This window comes from Camelus bactrianus, chromosome 17 (genome assembly GCF_048773025.1).
Source record: "Camelus bactrianus isolate YW-2024 breed Bactrian camel chromosome 17, ASM4877302v1, whole genome shotgun sequence".
NCBI lineage: Eukaryota > Metazoa > Chordata > Mammalia > Artiodactyla > Camelidae > Camelus > Camelus bactrianus.
The window spans coordinates 40338124-40363524 of NC_133555.1; the positions used below are offsets into that span (position 1 = coordinate 40338124).

Below are 25401 nucleotides of genomic sequence, written 5' to 3' on the forward strand. Positions count from 1 at the left end.
GTTCCTGCTCAAGCTCCAGGTGAAGGCAGAGGAGCCTAAGTATCAGGGCAGAGACTTACTGGAGCTGGTGGTATTGCCGAGGACAGCTATCCAGTGCTCAACCCCCAGCACCCCTCCCCGCAGGAGCCAGCCCTCAGCCAGCATTGCCCTCATCAACAGGGGAGCCCAAGACTCGCTGCACCCCTCTGTGGTCATCCCCAGCAAACAGCTCTTCCTCCACCTGCTGATCTGTGTCAACTCCTCCATGTCCTGCTCTGTGTACCTGTGGGTCCCTCTGGCTCCTTTCCCCTACATGGGTTTTGTGTGCACATGTACAAGGGACATCTGTATAAACGCCGCCCACAGCACTTTTGTACTGATCTCCACTCCCTCCCTAATCCTACTGAAGTGACGGCAACACAATGGCCCAAGTAGAGAAGACTCAAATCAGACTAGAGGTGTTAACAGAATTTTGGAAGGCAGAAAAAGGATAAATGGTAACTAAAGTATGTAGAAGAGCAGGGAAAGCTGAATCTTAACTGCTGGTGGAGGAGGAAGCAAATGAAAAGGAGGCTGATTCACACCACAAAACCAAGGATGAGCTCCTGATTTGTTAAGTGTGAACTGCTTTTTATAACTTGGTAAAAGCATCAGGGAGGAGAGAGGATTCCCAAAGCACATAGGGCGATGAATGAAAAATACCCCCACGAAAGCACATCACTGAGAAGCCTCAGAAAAATGAGACACAAAAAAGGTCCTAAAGGCTTTCAGAGAAGGAAGAACAACACACACATCAAGACCAGGGGGTCGAGATGGCAAAAGACCACATGGAAAAAGTAGAAGGGGAATTTTTTAAGATGCTGAGAAAAAACTTCCACTTCTTGTCTCGATGGAGTCATGGGGATCAGATGTATCCTCCTGCCTGAACCAAAATGAGACAAATTCCAGAAAACAATGGTTTTCAAGATACTGGTATCGAGTAATGAGGGACACCAGTCCCTGAGAGACAGGAAGCAGAGAGGTGAGCCCTAGGACTCCCCAGACGTACTACCTTGGGAGTTTCCAGGCTGCAACACAGGGAGGGGGAACTGAGGCAGAGCCTGGTGGAGTCTGAGGAGACCAAGGCAGCAGAGTTTATAGGACGGGATACCAGAGAGGAGAAAGCTGCACAGGAAAAGAATCCCAGTTACCTACAGAAGGTCCCCCTCAAAAAGTCAGCAGAGTACTCACCAGGGAATGGGTGTGAGGAAACTACTCAAAGCCAGAGAAAGAATCATTTGTAAGGACTGAAGGGCACGAGGCCTGGTGTTCACACAGAGCCAGAAACAGAGACTATTTCCACTAGCCATACTGGAAAAATTCATATCAGCAGGCCATCACACAGAGCTCTCAGGAAACTCTTGCCTCAGTAGTGGAGAATAATTATTCCTAGGCTGAGCACTGCTCCAGATCCTGCTAACAAATCATAAAATTCAAAACCAAAAAGAATCAAACTGTTTCCAAGTAACTGAACTTTTTTCCAGAAAATACTCAAGAAGATTCTGGGAAATATAAAAATGGCTAGCACCCAACAAGGTGAAATTTACAACATCAGGCATTCAGTCAAAGACTACTGGCCACTCAAAGGGGCAGGAATTCATGACCCTTAATGAGGAGACTAATCAATCAATCAAAACCAACCCAGAACTTATAGGAGTTAGAATTAACAGAAAAGGACATTAAAATGGTTATTACAAATGTATTCCATATGTTCAAAAGTTAAATAGAGATAAGGAAGGTAAATATTTTAAAAGACCCAAATCAAACTTCTATATATGAAAACTATAATTTCTGAGATGAAAACTATACTTCATGGGATTAACAGCTAATTAGACACTGCAGGAAAAAAAATATGAACTTGAAGGCATAGCAATAAAAACTGACCAAAATGAAATACAGAAAGAGAAAAAAAATAAAGGCAAAACCAACAGAACATCCATGAGCTGTAAGAAAACCTCAAAGAGCCTATTACAGGCAATTGAAGGTAGACTGTGATAATTTAAAAATGTATACTACCAGAGAATGTGACAATGAATGTATGTTCATGTATAAATGAAAAATTGTGCTCTACACTGGAATTTGACACAACATTGTAAAATGACTATAACTCAATAAAAAAAAGTTTAAAACATGTATACTACAAACACTAAAGAAATCTAAAATAGTAACACAAACAGTTATAGTCTGTGTAGTTTATATGCATCCAAAGAAGGGGTAAAAATTGAATCATAAAAAATATACCCTTAACCCTAAAGAAGGTAGAAAAAAGGGAGAAAAGGCAACAAAGAACATTTGGGACAATGAGAAAAATAGGGAGATGACAAACTCAAATTTAACTAGACTCAAATCTAACTATGCCAATAATGACATCAAATATAAATAATCTAAACATCCCAAAAGGCAAACATTTTCAGATTAGATTAAAAAAAAACAACAACACAAGTCTACCATATGCTGCCTTCAAGAAATGTGCATTACATATAAAGAAAGGAATAAATTAAAAAGCAAAAACATGGGAAAATACACCATGTCAAAAGGAAAAACTGAAAAAAAAACCACTAATCAAAAGAAAGCTGAAACAGCTATATTAATTTCAGGCAATGCAGATTTCAGAGCAAAGAATGATAGGAGATAAAGAAGGTCATTCATAAACACAAAGAGATCAGGTCACCATGAAAACACAACAATTCTACATGTCTATGCACTTAGTACATCTTCAAATACATGAGGTAAACTGATGCAACCGCAAGTAGAAACAGACACATCCATAATTATAGCTGGAAATTTCAATACACCCTTTTAACAAGGATGTAGCAAGCATGAGCAATACCATTAACCAATTTGACTTGATGGACATTTATAGAACACTATACTCAATAACAGCAAAATATACACTCTTTTAAGGTGTCCAAGAAACATTCATCAAGACAGACTATATTCTGGGTCATAAAAGAGGTCTTGATAAAATCAAAGGGATTCAAGTCATTCAAAGCATGTTCGCTTACTACAATGGAATTAAATTAGAAATAACGTAAAGACTCTTGGAAAATTCTCAAATATTTGCGAATTAGATAATGCACTTCTAAGTAACACAGGGATTAAAGAAGAAAGCAGAAAAGAATTTAGAAAGTATTCTGAACCAAATGAAAATAAAAACACAACATACCAGAATTTGAGAGATTCTGCTAAAGCAGTACTTTGGGGGAAATTTATAGCATTCAAATCTATGTTACAAAATAAAAAAAAAAGAAAAGTCTAAAACAATGACATTGGCTTCACCTTCAGAATCTAGAAGAATAGCAAATTTAACATGAAGTAAGCAAAACAAAGAAAATAAAGATCCAAATGGAAACTAATGGCATAGAACAGAAAACAAAACAAAACAAAATAAAACAAAACAAAACAGAAAGTCAAAGAAACAGAAAAGCAGTTGAAAATATCAATACTATTTATAAACCTCTGGCCAGATTGCTCAGAAAAAAAGAGAACAAAGAGATTACCAATATTCGTAATAAAAAAAGTGCAAATCCACTGCAAATAAAAGGATAATAAAGAAATCTTATGAACAACTTTAAGCCAGTAACTTCTACAACTTAGATAAAATGGGCAAATTCACTGGAAGACCCAAATTACCAAAACTCAATCACGAAGAAAGAGAGAACTTGAGTAGCCCTATATCTACCAAAGGAATTGAAACTGTATTTTAAAACTTTATCAAAAGAAAACTACATGCTAGATGATTTCACTGATGAATTCTACCATTTAAGGAAGAAATGTAATCAATTCTACACAAATTCTTCCAAAATGTTGAAGAGGAAGGAATACTTTCCAATTCATTCTAGGGGACAAAGGAATAGAAGAGTACATTCTCAACCCGATAAAGGGCATTTACAAAAAACAAAACAAAACAAAACAAAACAAAATCTGACAGTGAAGATCATACTTAATGTTGAAACACTGAATGCTTCTGCCCTAAGATCAGGAAGGCGACAAGAATACTTGCACTCACTTCTACTCAACATTGCAATGGAGGGTCTAACCAGTGCAAGTAGGCAAGAAAAAGAAATAAAAGAAATCTTTCTTTCCAGAAAGAAGTAAAACTGTCTTTATTCATAGATGACATGTTTATGTAGAAAACCCAATGGGACCTGTAAAAACTACTAGAATTGCTTTATCTAAACGAATACTTTCCAATCTTGTGGACAAGAGTGACAAGGGTCTTCCTTGTATGCTGTGATGCAGATTTCCACTTTTTAGTGAATTCCTGTTTTTCAGCCCTAATTGTCAAATCTGTCCCGATCAGTTCCCCCACACTACTTGTCTTTTTCTTCCCTGATTATGTCTTACCTTGGGAATTCTCATTTCTCCACTCCCCTTAACTCCTCTCCTCCCCTAAACACACCCAACAATGACAGGTGCACAATGGAAGCCACAGGCCTGGACCTGTATGCAGAGGTGACACCTGCTCTCTTGACAGCGAAAGGGTGAGAGGGCAGGGAAAGGCAGCCACAGAGGCTGGAGGATGCTCGCTCACCGGGCGCCAGGTGATCTGGAGCATGGCAGGCGTCTCTGCTTCGCACACTGCCCTCTGGGTCCTGAGAAGTAATAATGAAAAGAAAATAAACAGGCAAGAGTAAGATTGATGCTGCCTCGCACCCCGCATACACCTCTGTCCGCCCTAGCCCCTTTCCATCCCGCTATTCCCTCACTGAAAAGGCACAGGGGTTGGAGAACCCGGTACTACGCCCGGAGAAAGCGAATCCGTCGCCCGGACGCCGGCACCAGCATCCCAGGCAACCACTAACTCCGCGCGGCGCAGGAGCAGAGAAAGCGTGGGACCGCCGGCTTCTGAAAAGCTTCCGACAGGCTCAGCCGGAAGTGCGTTAACCGTCTCCCTTCCTTTCTAGGAGCCTCGGAAGTTTCCCATCTCTGTGGTCCCCTATCCCTGCCGCAACTGGCCTGCCCCTGGTTTGGGAGATGGTAAGGATCAGGCAGAGTTGCCCGCCTGAGGCTCGGGTCCTTGACATCCTCCAGGGGATGCCTGGCTTACGCCGCAGACTGGGAATTACCCAGGATTCTCTAGCGTTCACTACTTCTGGATGCCCTTCCAGGTACTGGGGGACCACTGCTCCACATGTGCCAGAGGGCCCTGGATTCTCTGGCTAGTTGCTGTAGGAGGACTGGAAACGGAAATAGGGGAGCCCATCACTTAAGGGGCCAAATGTCTATCGGTTCAGAGCATCGACTACCTAGGTCGAGAAACCTGGCTACCACTTGTCAGCTGGGTGACTAGCAGCAGTTGCTTTAACTGTTTCATTATCTGTTAAATGGGTTTGATGGTGGTACCAATCTCAAATGAGTTCATGAATTGGCAAAGTGTTTACAGTAGTGCTTGGCACATAATAAGTGCTGGCAAGTTTGCCTTGTTTTCATCATGTTATTTGTTTTTAGAGATACAACTGCTGCTTGGGTTCCAGTGTGTGGCACAGTTTAGGGAAAGAGCTATTAACATGTAGCATTAGAGCCCTTTCCCACCAAATACACGGATGTGTGTTCCAGGCCCAGCCTGGAGAGAGATTTCAGTTAACAGCCCAGCAGTCTGCTCTGTGAATAATGGTTCCTTGATACTAAGTTAAATGTTTCTTATCCTGGGATGAGTATTCTCTAGATTCATCCTTTGCCAGTCTTCAGAAACATTCCATCCTCAAAGACTTGTCTGGGCACCCCCACTACATAGCTAGACCTGTCAACTGGATAGCCACCATGATTTACAATCCAAGCAGATGTCTCCACCCTAACCCAAGAAGCTCTTGTTGGAGTTTGCCAACATGGGAGACTGTTTCACCTTGAGGGCTCTAATCCTTCCCCTGAGAATAGCTTCAGAGACATGGATTCTACTTGCCAAGCACTGCTGTGCTGTTTGGAACTGTTCTCCTTCCTCTCCAAGATTAGGACGAGTGGTTTGAGCATTTTAGAAGCTGAGCAGGGAAAGAAGCCTAGGATTCAGCTTATATCCTTTGACAATTCCAGATTTCAAGGACTGGGTGCCTCACTCCTGCCCTTCAGCTTTGCATTGTGTCCCTGAGAAAAGAACATCTATGGTTCACCAGTTAAAAAAACTGCAGTTAGTTCCAGACTTCTGCCTGGGTTGGGGAGGGGCAGTCTCTTGGCTACATGGAATCAGGAAAAGGGTTTGAGGATCGGGCTACTCTGCAAGGACTTTTAAACAACAGCATCTTCCCCGTATTAGGGCAATGTGTTTAAAAACAAAAAAACTTAAGGCAAATTTATTATGAGTCAATTAAACTATTATAGCATTAATTTCCATGGGAAAGATTTTATGCATATCCAAGCTCTGAAATTACAAAGTATGCTAGAACACAAATTTCATTAAGAAAATACACAATTGTTTTCAACATTTGACTAATTACAACACAAAAAGATTAATTCTTACATTAATTACAACATAGCTGTGTAACCATCTTCATTCAGTTTCTTTAAAATGTTATAAACAATATACTTAAAATCCTACCATGTATACGTATAATGCCCTTTTATCTGAACATTTATACAAAAAGAGTAAAGACAAAAGAAACGTGAAACTAATGCAAACATGCAAAATTATCACTACTATAAACTGACAAATAACCCTGAGAAAACTTAATGCAACATTTACATACAGCTAGGTGAGATTTAATTAGCGAAGTTTTATAAAATCTTACTGGAAATGAGGTAACCACAGAAAGCAGAAGCAGATGCTGCATATCTCTGCAGAGATTTACATGGTCCCCGTGCACCCCTGACAGCTGTTGCTCAGGTAAAATACTGAAGTGGGTCCTTCACTATTGGAGAAGCTCATCTTTTGTGAGCCATTTATACTCGAGGTAAGCTAACCAAAAGCATCTACACAAAAACATACGTATGCACTTCTCTGTAAAGGAATGTTGATAAATTCTGGGTCCTTTTGGTTGCTGAAATAAACCCAGAATCAGTTAGGTGGCAATAGTGATCATGGTGGTGGGTGCCAGGGGAAGGAGAGTCAGCACCTAGATGTCTCTCCACAACATCTCTACCTCTGGTGTTTCCAACAACCCGGAAAGACCTTTTCCCTACACCGTGAAAACACTGCTCACTGCAGAGCCAAATGGTATACTAAGATTGTATTTCCTTTATCATACAGCTTTCTGAAAAATTCCTAGCTGTCTTTGTTTGCCACTACTTGACTTTATGAGATCCTAAACCTTTCACAAACCTTCCCTGGTATGAGGACAGAAGATTCCAGCCCCACTGCACAGCCATCATTCTAAGTCTTTATTGTTTCCCCACAGTGGACCCTGCTTTTCTGGACCCAATGTCTTCCTTATTCTCCCTTCTTCTGCTGGGGCACACCTTCAAATAATGACGTTTAGTCATATCTTCAGGGCCAATTATATCTAGGAATATCCTACTCCCTATTATATCTTCCCGGCCTGGCTTTTATGGACTCGGGCTTTCTTCTAAGGAAATTCCTCTTCCTCCTGCTCAATTAGGCTGTATTCTTTCATCTTGCCACCATTTACCCAATGTTCCTGTTCTGACTATAAGCCTAAAACCTATTTTTAATACTAATTCCTTTAGTCCTCGAACGTCTGGGAAAACCTTATTCCTGTTAAGTGTTGAAGAAGCAGTCTTTTACATTTTCTTTCTTGGCAGTATAGTTTGTAAGAGTTTTCTCTCACTCAGTCAAAGATGTTATATTTCCTGTATTGCATGTAAGGCATTGTTTTAGATGGGCACTTATTCTCTTTTGTCATTGTTAAAAAGCCACCAACTGGTGGGGGAGGGTATAGCTCAGTGGCAGAGTGCATGCTTAGCATGCACGAGGTCCTAGGTTCAATCCCAAGTGCCTCCATTAAAATTAAATAAATAAATAAAATAAACCTAATTACCTCCCCACCCCAAAAAATAAAAAATAAAAAAGCCATCAGGAGTGGGTCTCTGAAATCTACCACTATCAAAGTCTTTCTAAATAAACTCTCTACCTACCAAGGACAAGTACAAATAATTCAAGGCATAAACTAACTCAGCCTTCCCAATGTTCTTGCCCCTATTTGATGGGTCATGAGCTGGACAAATTCCTGTCCTGTCCATCAAACAGGACCACAGAGATCCCAAGGTCTCCTCTCCTGCTCTAAACTGCTACTGTAAAATGGTTCTTAAGAGGTTCCTGTCACCTATAGGCTAGCTGTGAAAAAAGGTGGTGTGTGTACAACTTGCCTGGACCCTACTTATCACCCAAAAGCTTTCTTCTTAATCACTATTGGAAAACACAGTCAATAAATATAATTTCCAGAAATCAAAATGATTGTCTTTTTTTCCTATAATTTAACTGTTTTTCTTAGAGATGATCTGACAGTGACTCTGGGATAAATGCCCTTTGTAGACTCTGACCCGGATGCTCAAATTGCATCTGAATGCACTAAGTTTGAATTTTGATTTTTTTCCTAAGTCCTACCTATTGCATAACCAGTTATAAAATAGAAGGAAAAGCCCCCTGAATCCCACAATCTAAACATTAAGCATTTTAATTTTGCTTATTCTGTTCCAAGACTCCTCCACAAGCACACATAACTTTAAGGCATTGAATGTATATGTCATTTTATAGTCTCTTCTCTTAGAATAAGAATATACACATCTTTCTTGTTACACAGTCCTGAAATAGTGATTAACAGAACATACTCCAAGTAGGAATAGGGCCTATAAATATTAAAGAGGAGGCAAAATATGTCTGTTAGTGACAGTTATGAAAAATTAGAGAGTAGCAGGCTTGTCATTTTCAGTACTATTAGAAAATTGATTGGTGTAGAACTACTTTTAACATATTTGTGGGAAATTTAGTGCTACCCAGAAAGGTTTTAATTACAAAGGAATCTTCATTTAGTGCAACTACATGACAGAGGGCCTGGATAGTAACTGAACCAGGAATGGCTTTTCCTCCATGGCTGCAGATGCTACAGTATCCAGAGACTTTTCCCCTCCTGTGTCAAATGCCCAGAGATGGGGCCTTTTCACACACTGTGTAATCGAAGTCTGCTGTATTTAGGCATCTGCTGCACATTGCTCCAGCCCAGCTCCCTTTTGTAACTACACATATCAATAGATATTGAAACTAAACAGAGAAATCTAGATAGCAATAACAATCTCAAAGTAAAAGCTAGTATGTTTTAAAGTGCACTACTTTGTTGCTCTCCATTTATAGTCATTTAGTTTCTTTGCACTAGTCACTTAAATAGTCTTTATGTAATAGCTAAGGTTTATGGGAGCTTCATATTGCGAGAAACTGTGTTGAAGGCTTTTATAAGCATCATCTCTTTCCATCTTCACTTCTGAGGTCGGTCCTGTTACCATCCTCACTTTACAGGTAAGGAAACTGAAGCCAGACGTTCAGAAGGTATCCGAGGCCACACAGCTAGAAAAGCCCAACCAATACCCATAGTTTCTTCTGGGAGCTGGAAAGCATTTTAAACACCCTGCAAATATTACAAAGAATTCCACAGCTCCACACCCCACAGCCTCTGCTGTATTACTTAGTCCTTCTCTGTTTCCCTAATAATTGTCTGAACTGCCTAATGTCATCGGTTTTGCAGTCTTCCTCTTGTCCCTCCTAGATTCATGCTCTACTAACCTAGTATCCCCAAGGTGTCTTCCAAATTCTTCTAAGTCCCAAGGCCTCCAAAGACAGGTGTGAACTACTGACACAGGAGGCCTGCCTGTTGGTAGTCTGTGTCTGTACAAAATTATGTGTAGTTCTAGCTTCTAGAAAATTGTACTGGTAGGTGCTTCCCTCTCAGGCAACTAAATAGATCTTCTGAAAATCATGTCCTCTCTCTAACCAAAGGTATCTCTGGGTCTGGATAATCTCGTCTTAGTTCAAACCACTTTTCCCCAAACACATTCTCATGTGCATAAAACACACATACACACCTGCCACAACTGCTTGGCAAAGGGGAAGCTAAGTCAGGCCTGAGTCCTACACTGACTTCTCTGAGAGCTGATCTAAGAAAAGCTGTCAGGAAGCCTGCTCACCTGGGACCACGCTGTCTGAAGCCTGACTGATGTCCCCTGGTTTCCTGTACAGCTCTCAGATTTCAGAAAAGTCTCAGATCTAAGTAAGGAGAAAAGAGCTCCAAGTGAAACTGCTCCCCTCTTGCAGCCGATAGGTGCATTACTCCCCTTCACATCTCTCACCACCATCCCTGGATTCCTGGAACTCTTAGAACAGTGATTGCCATACCACTCCACCGCATCCTGGCCCCTCCCCTCACCCACAGAGTTATAACTTCTCCTTTCACCTATTGGCAGGGCACAAGGCTTCTTAAGATATGCCACCATACCCCATTATCCAGAACTGAGGCTCTGCTAGAGGAGAATCCGGGCTTCAGTGACTGCTTGGGTTGGAACATAAGATAGTTTTTACCGAATGTGTCCAGTGACTTGACCAAACTCTAACCAGGCTCCTCTGGGCCCTTTCTCGGCTAGGTCTTAACCTTGGCTTATAAACACTTGAAGAAAACATTAACATCATCTCCAACAGTTCAAGGCCACATCCCTAGGACAACCCCACCCCCTCTGAGAATGTCTGCCTGAGAAAACTCAAGGCTGTCAAAAGAGTGTACTATGGGGGGAGGGTATAGCTCAAGTGGTGGAGCGTATGCTTAGCATGCATGAGGTTCTGGGTTCAATCCCCAGTACCTCCTGTAAGAATAAATAAATAAATAAACCTAACTACCTCCTCCACCCAAATTTAAAAAAAACAAAAACAAAAACAAAAAACAAAAAACAGTGTGCTGTGTGTTCCAGCCATCTCCTGCAGACAGGGTCTCCCTCCGTCTCCCAGTCTCCGCGGGAGGGAGCCTAACTCCCAAAAGCGCCTTTAGCAAACCCAGGCGAGTTTCACTTGATCACCTGCTCTACGGAGCCTCCACTCGCCCCCTCCCTACTCCCTCATTCTCCCTTTCAAAGGCCGGGCCACCTCTGTACAAGCCGAAGCTGAGCTCAGTTCCCCCTGGACACTTTCCCCCTTGCAACAGTATTGGTTACAACCTGTGCGACTTTGACGCGACGTCCGAGAGGGCTCCTCTGAAGAGAAAGCCGGGAGGGGGCGCCTGGCCCGAGAAGGCTCACAGTACAAAACGCAGGTGGAGGCCCGGCCATGAGTCAAAGCCGGTAAAAGCGAAGCTCAAGAGCCCCGCTGGGCGACGCCAGGCGCAGGCCCGCTCGGAGTACCGGTAAGCAGTTGATGCCAGCATCTCCAGCTGCCCACTAGGAGGGTGGGCACAGAAAGGGGTGCAGAAAACTGAGGAAGATGGATGAACCCACCACTGCTGGCAGGTATGGGGGCCCAAGTTACGGGCCCCCTCGGCCAGACTCTTCCAGGTCAAGGCTCTCAAGCTAGCCCAGACCACGTTAGAGCTGAGACGCCTCGCCTGACAGGCCCCGGCTCACAGGTCTTCTCTCCCGCCAGAGCGCGAGTTCCGCCAACCAGCGGCGAGCCGGAAGCAGGGCGGAGCCCGCCGGCCCCTCTGGGAAGCCCGGAGGTTTCCCTCTCGGTGGTGTGTGTCCAGGGTGCTCACGCGCGAGGCCCGCGTGGTCCGGCATCTCTATGAAATGAGCGTTGCAGATGCCCAGCGTTTGGCTGCAGATGTGGCCACAGCAGGACCGTGTGCAACTATGACGGAAAAGTGGGGCTTCGTGGCCTCCAGGACGTGGCATCATATATAGAAACAAACGTTTATGTCTCTTTAATCCCTCCCCTATCCCTGGGAGCCAGTCCAGGAGCTAGACTGGTAAAGATTAACCTAACAGTCTGAAGTCGGCTCAACCACTGTTCCCTTTAACCCCTAAGGTCTTAACAAGGCAAGATTTCACATACTGTGTGCTAACTTTTCCAGGCAAAGGCTAGAAACTAGAGAATCTCCTCGATTTCACACTGTAAACGCTGAGGACTGTCAGCGGAGCACATTACAATTTAAACTGACCTGTAGGAGCAGGCAGACATCTGTCCCACAGCTTACCTAATCTCTGTTACGGTGTAGGGTACAGGGAATGTACAAAATGAGACCTCTCTGAAGGTGCTACTTAGAAGTCTCAGCCGGGTGGGATGAGGGCTGGGGCAGGGGCAGTTAAGGGAGATGCAGGAAATACCCTGCTGGAGGCCTATTCCTTGGGGAAACATGGCAGTGGTAGCTAGATTAAGGGAGAAATCATGCAGCCACATTGTTTTTTTGTATTTCGTTTTTTAATCAACAACTCATGTTAGAGCTTCCGTGTTGGAGTGGCTGTGAAAAGAGGAGAAACACAACTATAACCAAAAATGAATTAGATGGAAAGCTATAACCAGGGAGCCAGACTTGCCACTGCTGAGTCAACTACACACATACACCCCTAAGAAAAAGGCCCAAGAACCACAGAGATTCACCTTCACTCAATCTATGGCCAGAAGTAACTGTTTACCCTGCACACAGAGCACAGAGGAAATCAGAGGACCAACTTCCCATTTCACATCACCTCACCAGCAACTCTACCCCAATACTGGCCAGTCACAAACCATCAACAAAGGGAGATCTGAATGCACAGACTGAGGTCATTGTGAGCCAAGAAGCACTACTTGAGGATGATCAACACCTCCGGAGGAAGACTGTTAAAGATAAATTGCTCAAAACTTCCAGGCATTAAGGAAGAAAGAAATCTTAGTTGCCAGGAGACATAGAGCAGCCTAATGCAGGGACTAACACTGCCAGGTGTCTGGCACTTAATGGATGGATATTCAGGTGTTTTTTTGAAAAGGGCCATACTATAGCTCACAGAAAGGACAGAAGTGTAAAAATAAACTTATACATAACTTAAATTTCAACACTGTGTTCTTTTAAGAGTTTCGGTTTTCTCTGAAAGTGAAATAACAATATAACCAGCGCCCCCCTCCAATCCTCATCCCCAGTTTGTTATTGGTCCTTCAGCACCTCGTGGGTGCCGTGGAGGCTGTGTAATAACATTCCATTAACAATGAGGGAAAACCCTAAATGCCAATTGAAATGAATGGATAAAGGTAGAAATGAGTAAATACAAATCATTTAAGTCAGAAACCTATAAATCTCTTGGCTGTGAGAACTCAAAAGCCATTTTCAGCCCAGAGCAGATCCGTTTACTTTTTCCTACACTCCTTGCTTTCTTGTCATATAATTTGCTACCTTCCAAATTATATTTAGAAATTGCTCTTTTCTGTCTAGCTAATTTAGGATTTCTCACCCTTCAGCCTTCCTTGCTGTAATCCTCCGAGGCACCCTGAAGCCCTTTCTGTTTAATGCTGTTTCTGGGAAATAAATAGAACAAAATTTATATCTATATACATACACACACACACACACACACACACACACACACACACACACATACATATATATACACACACTATGCATAAATATACATTATATATAGATATTTCTGACACACACATATACATATACATGTATATATGTATGTGTGCGTGTCAGAAATATGTCAAAGAAACCAGTTATTGTCATTTTCCTACATTTTGACTGCTTTTCTTAACCATCATTCTGGATGAGGGATCTCGGCATATCTGAAAGCTCTGACCACAGCTGGATAGATAAGTTTGGTTTTTGCCTTTTATTCCCCTGAATTCTATGTATTGCACAAACCTTATGAAGGAATAAAAATTAAAATCCTTAACATCCTACTAACCATTTAAATTTCTGCCTGTGCTGAGGGAACTTTGGGGGGTAAGAGAAATTTTCTGTATCTTGGTTATACAACTGTATTCATTTGTCAAAACTCACCAAACTGTATACTTTAAAAGGGTGGGTTTTACTGTCTATAAAGTATATCTCAATAAACCTGACTGAAATCAGAACCAAAAACAGAATGTCTTAAAAAAAAAAAAAACAAACACACACACACACACACCAGAATGTCTTTCTAGGCCCTCCCTTGCAGATATAATTTCATGGTGTTATAATTATAATATGCGTATCACTTTCTGAGTATTTACTCCCACATGATTTAAAGTAACTTTCCATGTGGCTACAATATCCTGAAGCTGTGACTGTGAAAAAGGTCAAGGCCTCTAACCACCAGATGGAAAGCATGGCCAAACCAGTGAGATCATTACATCTGGTTAAGATTAGCATCCTTTAAACTTTTCTCTCTGGTGTTACCAAAGTAGCTCATTAGGAAATTAATTTAAAAGTACCACCACTTACAAATCAGTCACAGGGTACATGGAGTAGGTGTGAGGACGTGTTGAGCACACATACGGTAACTGATGAGGAAGAGACTGTCTTCCAAGGCAGAAGCAAGTCATTGTTGGGTTTCTCTTCTCCCTTCCTCTGGTGTCCCTCAGTGTCATGCCAACAAGGTTATTCCATGTAAAATTTAGAGATTACTACACCCTGGTACCTGCCCTCAACTGCAAAAGCCCAAGTCACTTTTTATACCTACATATTTGAGTGGAGACTAAAAACATATGGATGGGAATAGCAAAGAAACCCAAACAGAAAAACCGCACTGCCTTTCATTCATATTCTTTTCACTGATTTCCTTGTTCTATAGTTTAGTTACACAAGATCCTCATAATAGTCATTATGAAGGTGTTAAAAAAAAATCCAAGGCTCAGATTCTCCATAATGAACCTTGCTACCTGCCCCAGAAAATGGTCCTCCTTAAATCCTAGAAGTAATCATCGGATACTTTTTCTGATCACTTCCTCCCACGGACTTTGCATTTTCTGTACTTCTTGAATTAGGATGGCCCGTCTCATTGTAATTCCATCCCCCTAGAATCAAAAATGTTATGCCAACTCTTCTAACCCTAGTAGCCCCAGAAGGCAGGAGCGGACTGATGGCAGGCCAACACTGGACACTAAAAAGAACAAATACTACCATTTCCTACCCAGAGAACAGAAGAGAGTAGTCAAACACGGTCCTCAAGCGTGAGAACTTAAATGGAGCTGGGAAAACAGTAATGACTGACTTAACAGGAGACCAGAGGAGTACCAATAAAGATGCGACTAGGAGCTCACAGGAAACTGCTACTGTAGATGCAATGGAGGAGGACACGAGGGAGCTCATGGGGAATGAGATAAAGGCTGTGAGGGGATGACTTCTCAGGAGAAGCCAGATCGTGAAAGATGCACTATTTGGACAGGTGAAGAACTGGCCATTCCAGAGGAGGGGAGCAGCACGAAGAGAGGCATGGAGGGAGCGGGGAGCACTGCACGAGGGGGAGAGCAGGGGGGAGACCCTGGCAGGGCTGGGGCCGGGGCTGCGTGGTGGGGAGGCAGAGGGGAGAGGACTGAAGTGGGGCCATGGGGCTTCACCGTGGACGGCCCTGTAACTTGGGCGGGCTTCTTCCTAGTGTGCAGTTTCTGATGCTGAATGAAACTTGCACTCCACTTGAAGGATTTCCCGCACACCTTACACGCATAAGGTTTCTCCCCGGTGTGAACTCGCTGGTGCTGAACCAGGGTGATTTTCTGATTGAAGGCCTTCCCACACTCCTGGCATTCATAAGGCTTCTCCCCAGTGTGGATTCTCTGATGTACTATGAAGCGTGAGCCACAACTAAAAGTTTTCCAACATTCGTTACATTTATAGAGTCTTTCCCCCGTGTGGAACCTCTGGTGCTGGAGAAACACCGAACTCCGGCGGAAGGCCTTGCCACACTCCTTACATTCGTAAGGTTTCTCCCCAGTGTGGATTCTCTGATGCTGGATCAGGACTGAATTTGAGCTGAAACTTTTCCCACACTCCTTACATCTGTAGGGCTTCTCCCCGGTGTGAATTCGCTCGTGGATGATGCAGTCATAGCTACACCGGAAGGCCTTCCCACATTCCTTACATCTGAAGGGTTTCTCCCCAGTGTGGATTCGCTGATGCCGAATAAGTTTTGAGTTGTAGCTGAAGGTTTTCCCACACTCCTTACATTCATAGGGCTTCTCTCCCACGTGGAGTTTCTGATGCTGAAGGAGGTGGGAATTTTGACTGAAGGCTTGTCCACATTCCTGGCACGAGTACGGTTTCTCCCCAGTGTGGGTTTTCTGGTGCCGGGACAGTTTTGAGTTGTACCTGAAGGCTTTCCCACATTCTTTGCACTTGTAGGGCTTCTCAGCCATGTTATTGCTCTGATGCTGGGGTAGGTTTGAATGTTGGTTGAAATGTCTGCCAGGCTCACCACATTTATAAAACACTTGTTCTCCCAGGAGGCCCTGCTTCGTAATGAGATGTATGTAGACACCACAGCTTCCCTCCAACTGTCTGGCTAGCTCCTCCCTTTCAACAGTGGGGGATTTAAGATCCTGGACTGGCAAGACTGTGAAAGCTCCTTTCTCTGAGTTGGGTTTCTTTCCCATTTCATCTTGTTGCAGCCTCTCTAAGCTGTTCTCCAAGTGAGGGGACTGGGAGACCTCCATCCGCAGCACCTCTGCCATCAGTCTGTGTGGCTCTGGTCCTTTAGAAATGTTTAGCTCTGGAGTCTGCTCTTCATTCTCAGTCTGAGCTCCACCACCTGGCATGATAAAAACATAAAAGTCACTTATTTATGCTGGAAGGGGAAAGGGACTAGCAGTATTAGCTTGCCCAGGACATATTCATTTTTTGGAGAGAGACAGAGCCACCTGACGGTGCCCTGAAGGGAAAGTGAAAATACTGGAGGTGGAGAAGGCAAGCAATGTCCCCAGGACAATTAGCAATGCCAACAAAACCAGGGCAGACAGTGGACGCTGTTCACTGAGACAAATGGAACAACAAAAATGGGAATGGGGTGGAGAAACTGCCGGAAGGGGAAGCAAGGAAAAAGAGCAGAGGGAGCTGAAAATGAGGAAGGAGATCTCTAAACTGAAGCAAAGATCTAGGTGAGCAGCTCTCACACCATACAGTGTCCAGAGGGCTGGGAGATGCTGTCTGCAACTGTGGATCCCAAGGCTCTGTCAAGGCAAGAAACCTGTCCAAATGCTTTAGAATAGTCTGTCATCTTTAAAGAGATGTTCTCAGGGTGGGAGGTATAGCTCAGTGGTAGAGCCCATGCTAGGCGTGCAAGAAGTCCTGGGTTTCAATCCCCAGTGCCCCCATTAAAGAGGAAAAAAATAAATAATGGAAGAAAGCAACTTAAACTTAAAAAAAGAGAAAGAAAGAGAGATGTTCTCTATCACAAGCCTGACCTGGGGAAAATAGTCTGTAACCCTGCCAGTTGTGAGGGGTTCATAAAAAGACCACAGTTTCAAAACCCATGCACTGTACCCTGGGAGAGAGACTTAGTCCTGAAAGGAAAAAAAGGACAAGGCAGGTCAAGACCCTTCTAGGACTGGAGATGGCAACTGGTGGTGAAGGGAGACTCGGACTCTCACTGGTGGCACTAGGGCACAGAAACTGCTTTGGCCTTTTCAAGCACCAAAGATCCAACAAATGAAACTTCTAGCTTAGTGTTTCTGAAGCTTTTCTGACCATGACTTGCAGTTTAGATTCTTACCCGCTACACACACACTTACACACACACACACAAACACACTCACACACACACACACAAACACACTCTCACAAGCAAACAAAGCTTAAATGGAAACAAAAGTTTCACAGAATAATATCCCTAATAAGAGTGATGAATAAATGATGGGTTTTATACTATTTTGGTCTATTTTTACTCAAATCTAACACAGTCTAGTCTAGTGCTTAAATGCTGAGCACGACTCATTGTGGAGGTGGCAACCCAGAGTTTAAAAATCACAGTTCAAGATCCTCAAGAACAGTGGTCCTCAAAAGTATGGTCCAGGACTGTCATCATCTGGGGACTTGACAGAAATGCAAATTCTTAGGCCCTGCTCCAGTCCTACTGAATTAGAATTTCTGGAGGTGGTGCCCAGCCGTCTGTGTTTTAACAAGCCCTGCAAGTAATTCTGATGCACACTAGAGTTTGAAACCCCTTCATCAAGAAGCTAAAAGAGGCTAATTATTTAAGTCTGCACTGTCTGGTTAGGTGGCCACTAGCCACATGTGACTGTTTAAATTTAAATTAGTTAAAATGAAACAAAATTAAACATTCAGTTCCTCAGTTACACTAGCCACATTTCAAGTGCTCATGTGGCTAATGGCTACCATATTGGACAGTGTGGGAAGGTAACATTTCCACCACTGCAGAAAGTTCTACAGGACAACGTGGGTTTAGAGCCACTGGCAGGCTAAAAAGACAACGTGAAAAAGGGAGACACTGACAACCGCAAGTGCGCCCCCAGGAAAGGTTTTTCATCAAGATGACCTGAAGACTGGAGTCAACCTAAAGGCACTGATGAAGACAGAGCGGGGGTGAATTGGAAAGGAGCCTTTGCTTTACAGAGGTTCTGATAGCATTAGGGGTTGAGAGAATATGAGAACACGGCCAACTGGATGAGAAAAGCTATACACCAAATCTCTGGATGGTTCTGAACATTTACTTCAATTCAGTATCTTTCAAAAAAGGAAACCCCTTATTCCCAATAAACAGGTTTTCTGTAAATCAATCAATATGATACTTCACATTCCTAGAATGAAAGAAAAGAATCCATGATCATCTCAATAGATACAGATAAAGCATTTCACAAAATTCAACATTCATTCACAATAAAAACTCTTAATAAATTAGGCACAGAAGGAGCATATCCCAACATAACAAAGGCCATAAATGACAAGCACACAGCTAACATCATACTCAAAGGCTGAAAGCTTCTTCTCTAAGATCAGGAACAAGACAAGGGTGCTCACTCTCACCACTCCTATTCCACACAGTGCTGGAATTCCCAGCTAGAGCAATCAGGCAAGAAAGACAAATAAAAGGTACCAGAATTGGAAATGAAGAAATAAAATTATCTATATTTGCAGATAACATGATTTTATACATAGAAAATCCTAAAGACTCCACAAAAAAAAACCTGTTAGATCTAATCAATAAATTCAGTAAAATTGCAGGATAGAAAATTAACATACAAAGACCTGTATAATTTCTATACACTAGCAATGTTCTGAGAAAGAAATAAAGAAATTGATTCTTTATTCATAAATTGGAAGAATTAATATTGCTAAAATGTCAATACTAACAAGAGACATCTGTAGATTCATGCAATCCCTATCAAGACACCAATGGCATTTTTTACAGAAGTAGAAAAAACACTCTCCAAAATAAGCAGCCTTTCCTTCAAAAGCTAATTTATAATTTACTGTTTGGGAATTCATAAAAATTCCATTCTCCTGTACAGTTTCACACACACACACAAAGTTCTTGTAGAAACAAGTTCTTACTATATTCTGTTTATACTCTTAAGTTGACTATCAGAAGCCTATTTTTTACTACAAAGGGTTTGAAATCCTTTAGCTTTACAAAGAAAAATGACAGAAAATGAAATGTTTGGACCGGTCTTTTCCAGTTTGGGGCTGAAGCCCTAGCGAGGGACACTTCTCTAAATAAGAGTGACCATTTTCATCCCCATAACAGCCATGTGGCAGAAGAAGAATCTTTTCATGTTAAATCGTTTAAAACAAAGGAGGCAGAGTTGGAGAGAAAGATGGCAGGTTCTCCTACTTACCTGCGCTGACACCTCTCAGGGCCTCTGCCCTGATGGCCGTCCAGGCATCCAGGCCCCATGGTGCTCCCCCTCGCTCCAGCTGGAATACCAGATCTGGTTTGGGGAATGGAAATGCTGCTGAAGGAGGACAAAAAGGAATAGAGAGCTGAGAGGAGTCTCCCCTGATCCCTCCCAGTCCACTCTCTGCTTTACCAGATGGAAAGAGAAGTGGTTGATGCAGGAGATGAAGTGAGGCCAGTGTGGAGACAGTCCGGGGTTTTCTAAGGAAGGCTTGGATTGCTTTGCTCAGGAGGAAGCTTATTCTGGCTCTGAGAGCACAGAAAGTTCCCCTTGTTGCTGGAGGTGGTACGGGGATCCTAGGAGACCTAGAGATGGGGCCACGGTCCCCTCCAGGGAACTGAAAGAGTGCAGGAATGAAGGTGGAACCTTCTCAGTTCTCTGTGCCCAGAGCACAGCCTCTCCCAGGAGAGTCCCCACCCAGAAACAGGGAAGTCTTGTTTAAAACCCAAGTGAACCCAGATCTTTCTCCACCAGCTACTCCTGCAACTGAGGACTAGAGAGCTCAGCTTGCGCAGCATCAATCCTGGTGATATTAGAGATCCCTGATCCACTGAGGAGAAAGCCAGGAGCCCCCAGGGCAGGAGCTGAGTTGAAGGAAGGAAGGAGGACTCACCCAGGGAAACCACGTTTGCATAATTCTCCAGCATCACCTCCCTGTACAGGGCCTGCTGTGCAGGGGCCAAGCTGACCCATTGGTCCTGGGTGAAGTACACGGCCACATCCTCAAAGGTCACTGGCTCCTGAAATAACACATTCCTGCTTAAGCCCTGGATGGGGGCATGGGAGGGGCCTGAACTCTAGGCAAGGGAGGAATCTACTGGAGTCCAAGGGCTCTGTGTCCCAGGGAGGGTTTGACTGGAAAGAAGTGCCACACAGCCCTCCATTCAGGGACAGCCCTCAGACAGCATTCCCACTGTCAATGCACTTGCCCCTGGGGTCCCAATACTGTCATCCCAAGCACACGGTGCTGTTGTCTGCCTGGTGGTCACACCACACCCCGTGTCTGGCTCCACGAGCTGGGTCCACTTTCCGCCACATTTTCTAAAAGCACCACAGAAGGAATCTTTCACCCTGCCTCCAACCATCCTGAAGCCTCCTGAGCCATCTGCTCAGCTCCTCTCTGGTCTGTCCCCTCCACATCCTCTACTACAGACAGAGGGTGATTCCATGGGCAGAACATCCTCCCTCTTCCCAACATCTGCCTTATCAGGAAGCTGGTTGTCCTCTGAAGGCAACATGGGTGTGCAGTGCCACCTCCTCCTTTCCTAACACACCTTGCTCCAGGGACAGGATGACAGTCTCTGTCCTTGAGCACGGACCTGCCTTTTGATCATCTAAGCTCTGCCCGACCTGCCAACACTGCCCTCTTCAACAGGCGTGGCTCCTTCTGCCTCCTGCTGGGGCCGTTCCCACCTTCTCAAGGGAGAAGGAAACTATCACAGGTTGTTTAGGCCATTGTGCTTGTCCTGTGCCAGTTACATTCACATTGATTCATTCAATCATTAGAACACAGCCATTAAGTAAGAATTATTATTCCCATTTCTAAATGATGGGCATCAGCTATATGAAACACTTTCAAATAGACAAACTAGAGGAATCCTCTTCATCTGAGTACTTATTACAAAGCTGTCTATGGAAGCAAACATTTCAAGATGAGCTGACCACTCACATAAACTAGTGCCACTATAATATCGCTCCTGGACTCACTGTACCCTGTCCCAGTCTGTCATGTCAACACCCTTCTCTTTGGGCTTAGTCCCTTATGGGTGTAAGAAATAACCAAAGACGTACCAGAGGACTGTAGCCATCATTGTAAAGATTGGTTCATACAGGCATCATCGATGGATGCTAAATCTAGGAGGAAATTTGGATGAGGAGGACACCTGCATGTTCTTCAATGCTTCCTCATAGATTTATTAGTCGCAAGGGGGAAAACAGAAACTATACAAGAAGAAATTGGATGACACCTTGACCAGGAAATGTGAATGTAGCTAGTGTGACTGAAGAACCGAATTTCTAATTTTAATTTAGATAAATTTAAATAGGCACATGTAGCTAGTGGCCACCTTACTGAACAGTGGAAAACAGACACTACACTGACCCCCATTGTTAATATTCTGTCTTAACTTCCTTCAGAGTCAACAGCTGAGAACATGGTGCTGACCACCCTCCCTCACATTATGGCTTCCATCCTCCACACCTCTAATTATCAGCGTGTTCCTTGTTCTTTGTTCTCTGTGACATTCAGCTTCTCAATATCCTGCTCCATCTCCAATCCCTCTGCTTCAGTCCTTTGCTAGCACTTCCTCCTCTATTATTAAATCAACAGGGCTGTTTATTCTCCTGTGAAGGAAGGAGGTCACAGAGGCAGCACAACTGGTGGCAAACAGCACAGACTTAAGGCCTATGGTTCTCAACGGGGGGCAATTTTGCCCATCAGGAGATATGTGGCAGTGTCTGGAAATGGTTTTAGTTGTCACAGTTGTCAGGTGGTGGTGATGCTATGACCATACAGTGAGTAGAGGCCAGGGAGGGATGTGACAACATTCTACAACACAAAGGACAGTCCCCATCAACGAAAAATTATCTGATCCAAAATGTCAACAGTGCTGAAGCTGACAAACCCTGCTGTAGAGCCAAACTCCCTAGGTTCAAATCCCATCTCTATAACCATTAGCTATATGAACGTGAATGAGACACTTAACTTTTTGTGCCTCAGTTTCTTCATCTGGAAAACTGGGAGAACAACAGTACCAGAAAACAAGAGTACTTCAGGGCTCTTGTAAGGATGGAATGAGCTAATATGTGTAAAGCACAAAATTATCACCTGGCACATGATATTACATAAATCTCAGTACTTATTACACTCAGGTTGGGAGATCTTCCCAGCAGATTCCAAATAACAAATGTTTGTCACAGAGGGTATAGCAAAGACTGACAGTTCTATCTACCTATCTATTTATCTATCCATCTCACTTCTGGGAAGGTTCCTAGAAGAGAACAAACTCAGTGGAGAGGTTCGTCTTTTGGGGAATCTGGACATGGAAGCTGGAGATCAAACAGCCACCTTGGACCATGAAGTAACCTTGGGCTTGAGAGCCAGTGCTAGGATAGTGGAGCAGAAAGACAGGAAGAGCCTAGGAGCGTGACATTAGTGGAGCTGCCACAATAGCCCTGGACCATCTCCCCCAGACTTCTTCTGCATGAGACAGAAGCCTCTATCTTATTTAAGTCACTATTACGTGGGGTTTTCTATTGAAACATAATCTTGAGTGAGTACTGTACTCCAGGCAAAGCACCTAGAGAGAATATACTGCTCGCAGATATTTGAATATCTCCTGACATGGAACTAATTTTGGCTTAAGTGGATGGCCCAATGTCCACAAAAAGGAGCCAAATAAACATTGCCTGTAAGTTTCTGGGATGGAGCTTTTTTGTTATATCATACATCCATTAGATAATACACCCAGTTTTCACTTTACATGATCTAGGACTCTGGAAAAAAATTCATCCTCTACCACTAAAAAAACCTTGGAGGGAAAATTTCGAATGTGGCATGAATTTGTGCTGACATAGGATACAGCCTCTCACACAGGTTAAGCTGCAGTCTTTGCAATGGGCTAGAGGCACTGGCTTCAGCTCCAAACTCAGCATTCCTCCAAGAATTCACCTCCCTCATCAATCCACACCTTCCTAATGCTCCCAGTTTGGGCTTCACTGTACCCCAACTCTGTGGTCTGCAGGGTGAACTCCTGTGGAAGAGCCTGTTTAATCTCAGGAGGCGGCCTTCCTCTGTGTATTGTCAGACTAACACTCCCAAATTTTAACTTGCCCATTAATTCCCAGATATTGTACAACTGTAGATTCTAATTCAGGAGATCTGAGATCCTGACTTTCTATTAGGCCCCCTGGTGAGGCGAAAGCTGCTCATACATGCACTGTACTTACAGTTTGCATGGATGGAGATTCTCACTTTCTGGGAGAATTTCTTGGCTGGTGCTTCCCTCTGTCCTAACCTGATCTTCCCAAGATTCTCCTACTCTCCCTCATCCACTCTCCTAACATACTCCTTTGCTTTACTAAGAGTATCATGGATGCAAAGCTAAGCACAGGATTGGCCAAGTCAGGCTATTGGTCCTGTAATGCCCTTTCATATCTTTTCTGAACATGGAAAGCTGGAAGAAAGCTCAGCTCACCTGGGACCACGCTGTCTGGAGCATGGCCGATGACCCCTGGCTTCATACACTGCCCTGTCTGGAAAAGCAAGAACCTGCAGAGCTAAGAGGAGAAAGAATCACAATGAGATGGACCCTGTCTTGGTTCCCACATTTGCCACTTCTTCCTCCCTCAGGCTCCTTGTCACTAACGTTGGAAACGTAATCTAGGGACACTCTGGATGTCCTCACTGCACCCTCACTAGTGATTCACGGGGCGCTGCAATTGCTCCCTTTTTATACCCTACAAATTTGCCTGGTGAGTATGGAAATGCCTAGAATGTCTGAAGCAAGAGTCAAGGATTGCAGAGTATTCGTGGCTTTTAAGAAAATCCCTGGCCCACTATGAATGCACCACTAAGTAGCTTGCACTGACCGCTTCTAACGGCAAAGACTCAAAACAAACTTGTGGATCAAAACAAACTTGTGGAGAGAAAGGAGGGTAACAGGCCTCAGGCTTCAGGACAAAACGCAAGTGGTGTTCTGTCCCCGGGAGTAAAGGGTAAGACGCTCAACGTCCCAGTGGGCCATGAGGGCCGGAGACCCCACCCGGATCCGCACACTCCGCCCTGGGAAGCAGGCGACCCCCGAACGTCACCGGCCCCCGCCCTGAGTACCTTGAGTCAGAGGATGTCGGGCCGGCTCTTCCGGGCAGGAGGGTCGGACACGAGTCTCTGGCGGCAGCGGGCTGGGCCCGGGCTCGCGACACGGCAAGGCCCCGAAGCCCGACGCCCGAGCTCCGGGACGGGAAGGCTTTCGGCCACGGTGGAGCCGGGCCCCGCGCAGCCCCGGCGCCAGCAGCCCGCAGAACGCAGAACGTAACCAAGAAGGAAGCGCTCCCGGCGCCTCTCTAGGAAGCTGGGAGGCTGGCCCTTCTCCATGGTTCCCTCCGCCAGACCCCCACAGCGGCTCCGACACCAGCTCCTCTCTCTAGGGCTTCTCACCCCAAGTTGGATTCCACGGCTTACTTCCTGTGATGCCTTCAGTTCTGTAAGTTTCACTTACTAGCAGTAACTGGACCTAATGAACGTATAACCCCCGCCTCCGTCTTAGTGGTTGATTGACTGGATTATGAAATAAAATCATGTAGTCTGGGGTCCGACTATTTAGGTTCAAATCCTGGCTCCACCACTACGCACTGTATTCTTGAGCGAATTACTACTCTTCTTTAGTTTCTCAGTTGAGAATGGTAACAGTTTCAAACTCAAATTCAATGGATTTACTGAGTCAATTCATGCAAAGCTCTTATATACAACTGGTTCTGAACTGCCACACAGATACAAGGTTTAATAATATGACATAAGAAATACATATTTGGTCTTCTGCCCAGTTCCTGACACAGTAAGGTTCTACAATCCTAGTCTCCAGAGTAGTAAAGATGTCTTCGTACATGCTGAGACAGGTGGCTGAGGCTCCCAGGTAGCTTCAGGATGGGGGTAGGGGGGTGGGGCGTGGGGGGCTATGGGGGCCTGGTCACCAGAGAAACCAACCATGTGACTGGGACCA

General features: G+C 44.1%; 2 protein-coding genes across 5 annotated transcripts in view; both read right to left on the reverse strand.

The window, feature by feature from the left end:
• The window catches only part of ZNF620 (zinc finger protein 620), a 14719-nt gene extending 3489 nt beyond the window's left edge, over nucleotides 1-11230 (reverse strand). The window contains exons 1-2 of the mRNA XM_045509773.2: nucleotides 11101-11230; nucleotides 4553-4613 (exon numbers count right to left, since the gene is read on the reverse strand). Coding sequence (XP_045365729.1) covers nucleotides 4553-4576 — 24 coding nt within the window. The 5' untranslated portion in view covers nucleotides 4577-4613; nucleotides 11101-11230. The remainder of the gene's footprint in view (nucleotides 1-4552; nucleotides 4614-11100) is intronic.
• On the reverse strand, nucleotides 6292-24652 carry ZNF619 (zinc finger protein 619). 4 transcript variants are annotated; one of them, XM_074345169.1, is made up of 5 exons: nucleotides 24513-24652; nucleotides 23878-23959; nucleotides 20295-20421; nucleotides 19622-19714; nucleotides 6292-16578 (listed from the first exon to the last, which is right to left on the reverse strand). In XM_074345169.1, the coding sequence occupies exons 2-5, from the start codon at nucleotides 23899-23901 to the stop codon at nucleotides 15179-15181; spliced, it is 1644 nt and encodes a 547-aa protein (XP_074201270.1). In that variant the 5' UTR covers nucleotides 23902-23959; nucleotides 24513-24652; the 3' UTR covers nucleotides 6292-15178. The 4 variants fall into 4 exon arrangements, with proteins under 4 accessions (XP_074201270.1, XP_074201269.1, XP_074201271.1 ...); XM_074345168.1 differs by having other exon boundaries at nucleotides 19622-19738; XM_074345170.1 differs by lacking the exon at nucleotides 19622-19714.
• Between the last annotated feature and the right edge of the window lie 749 nt (nucleotides 24653-25401).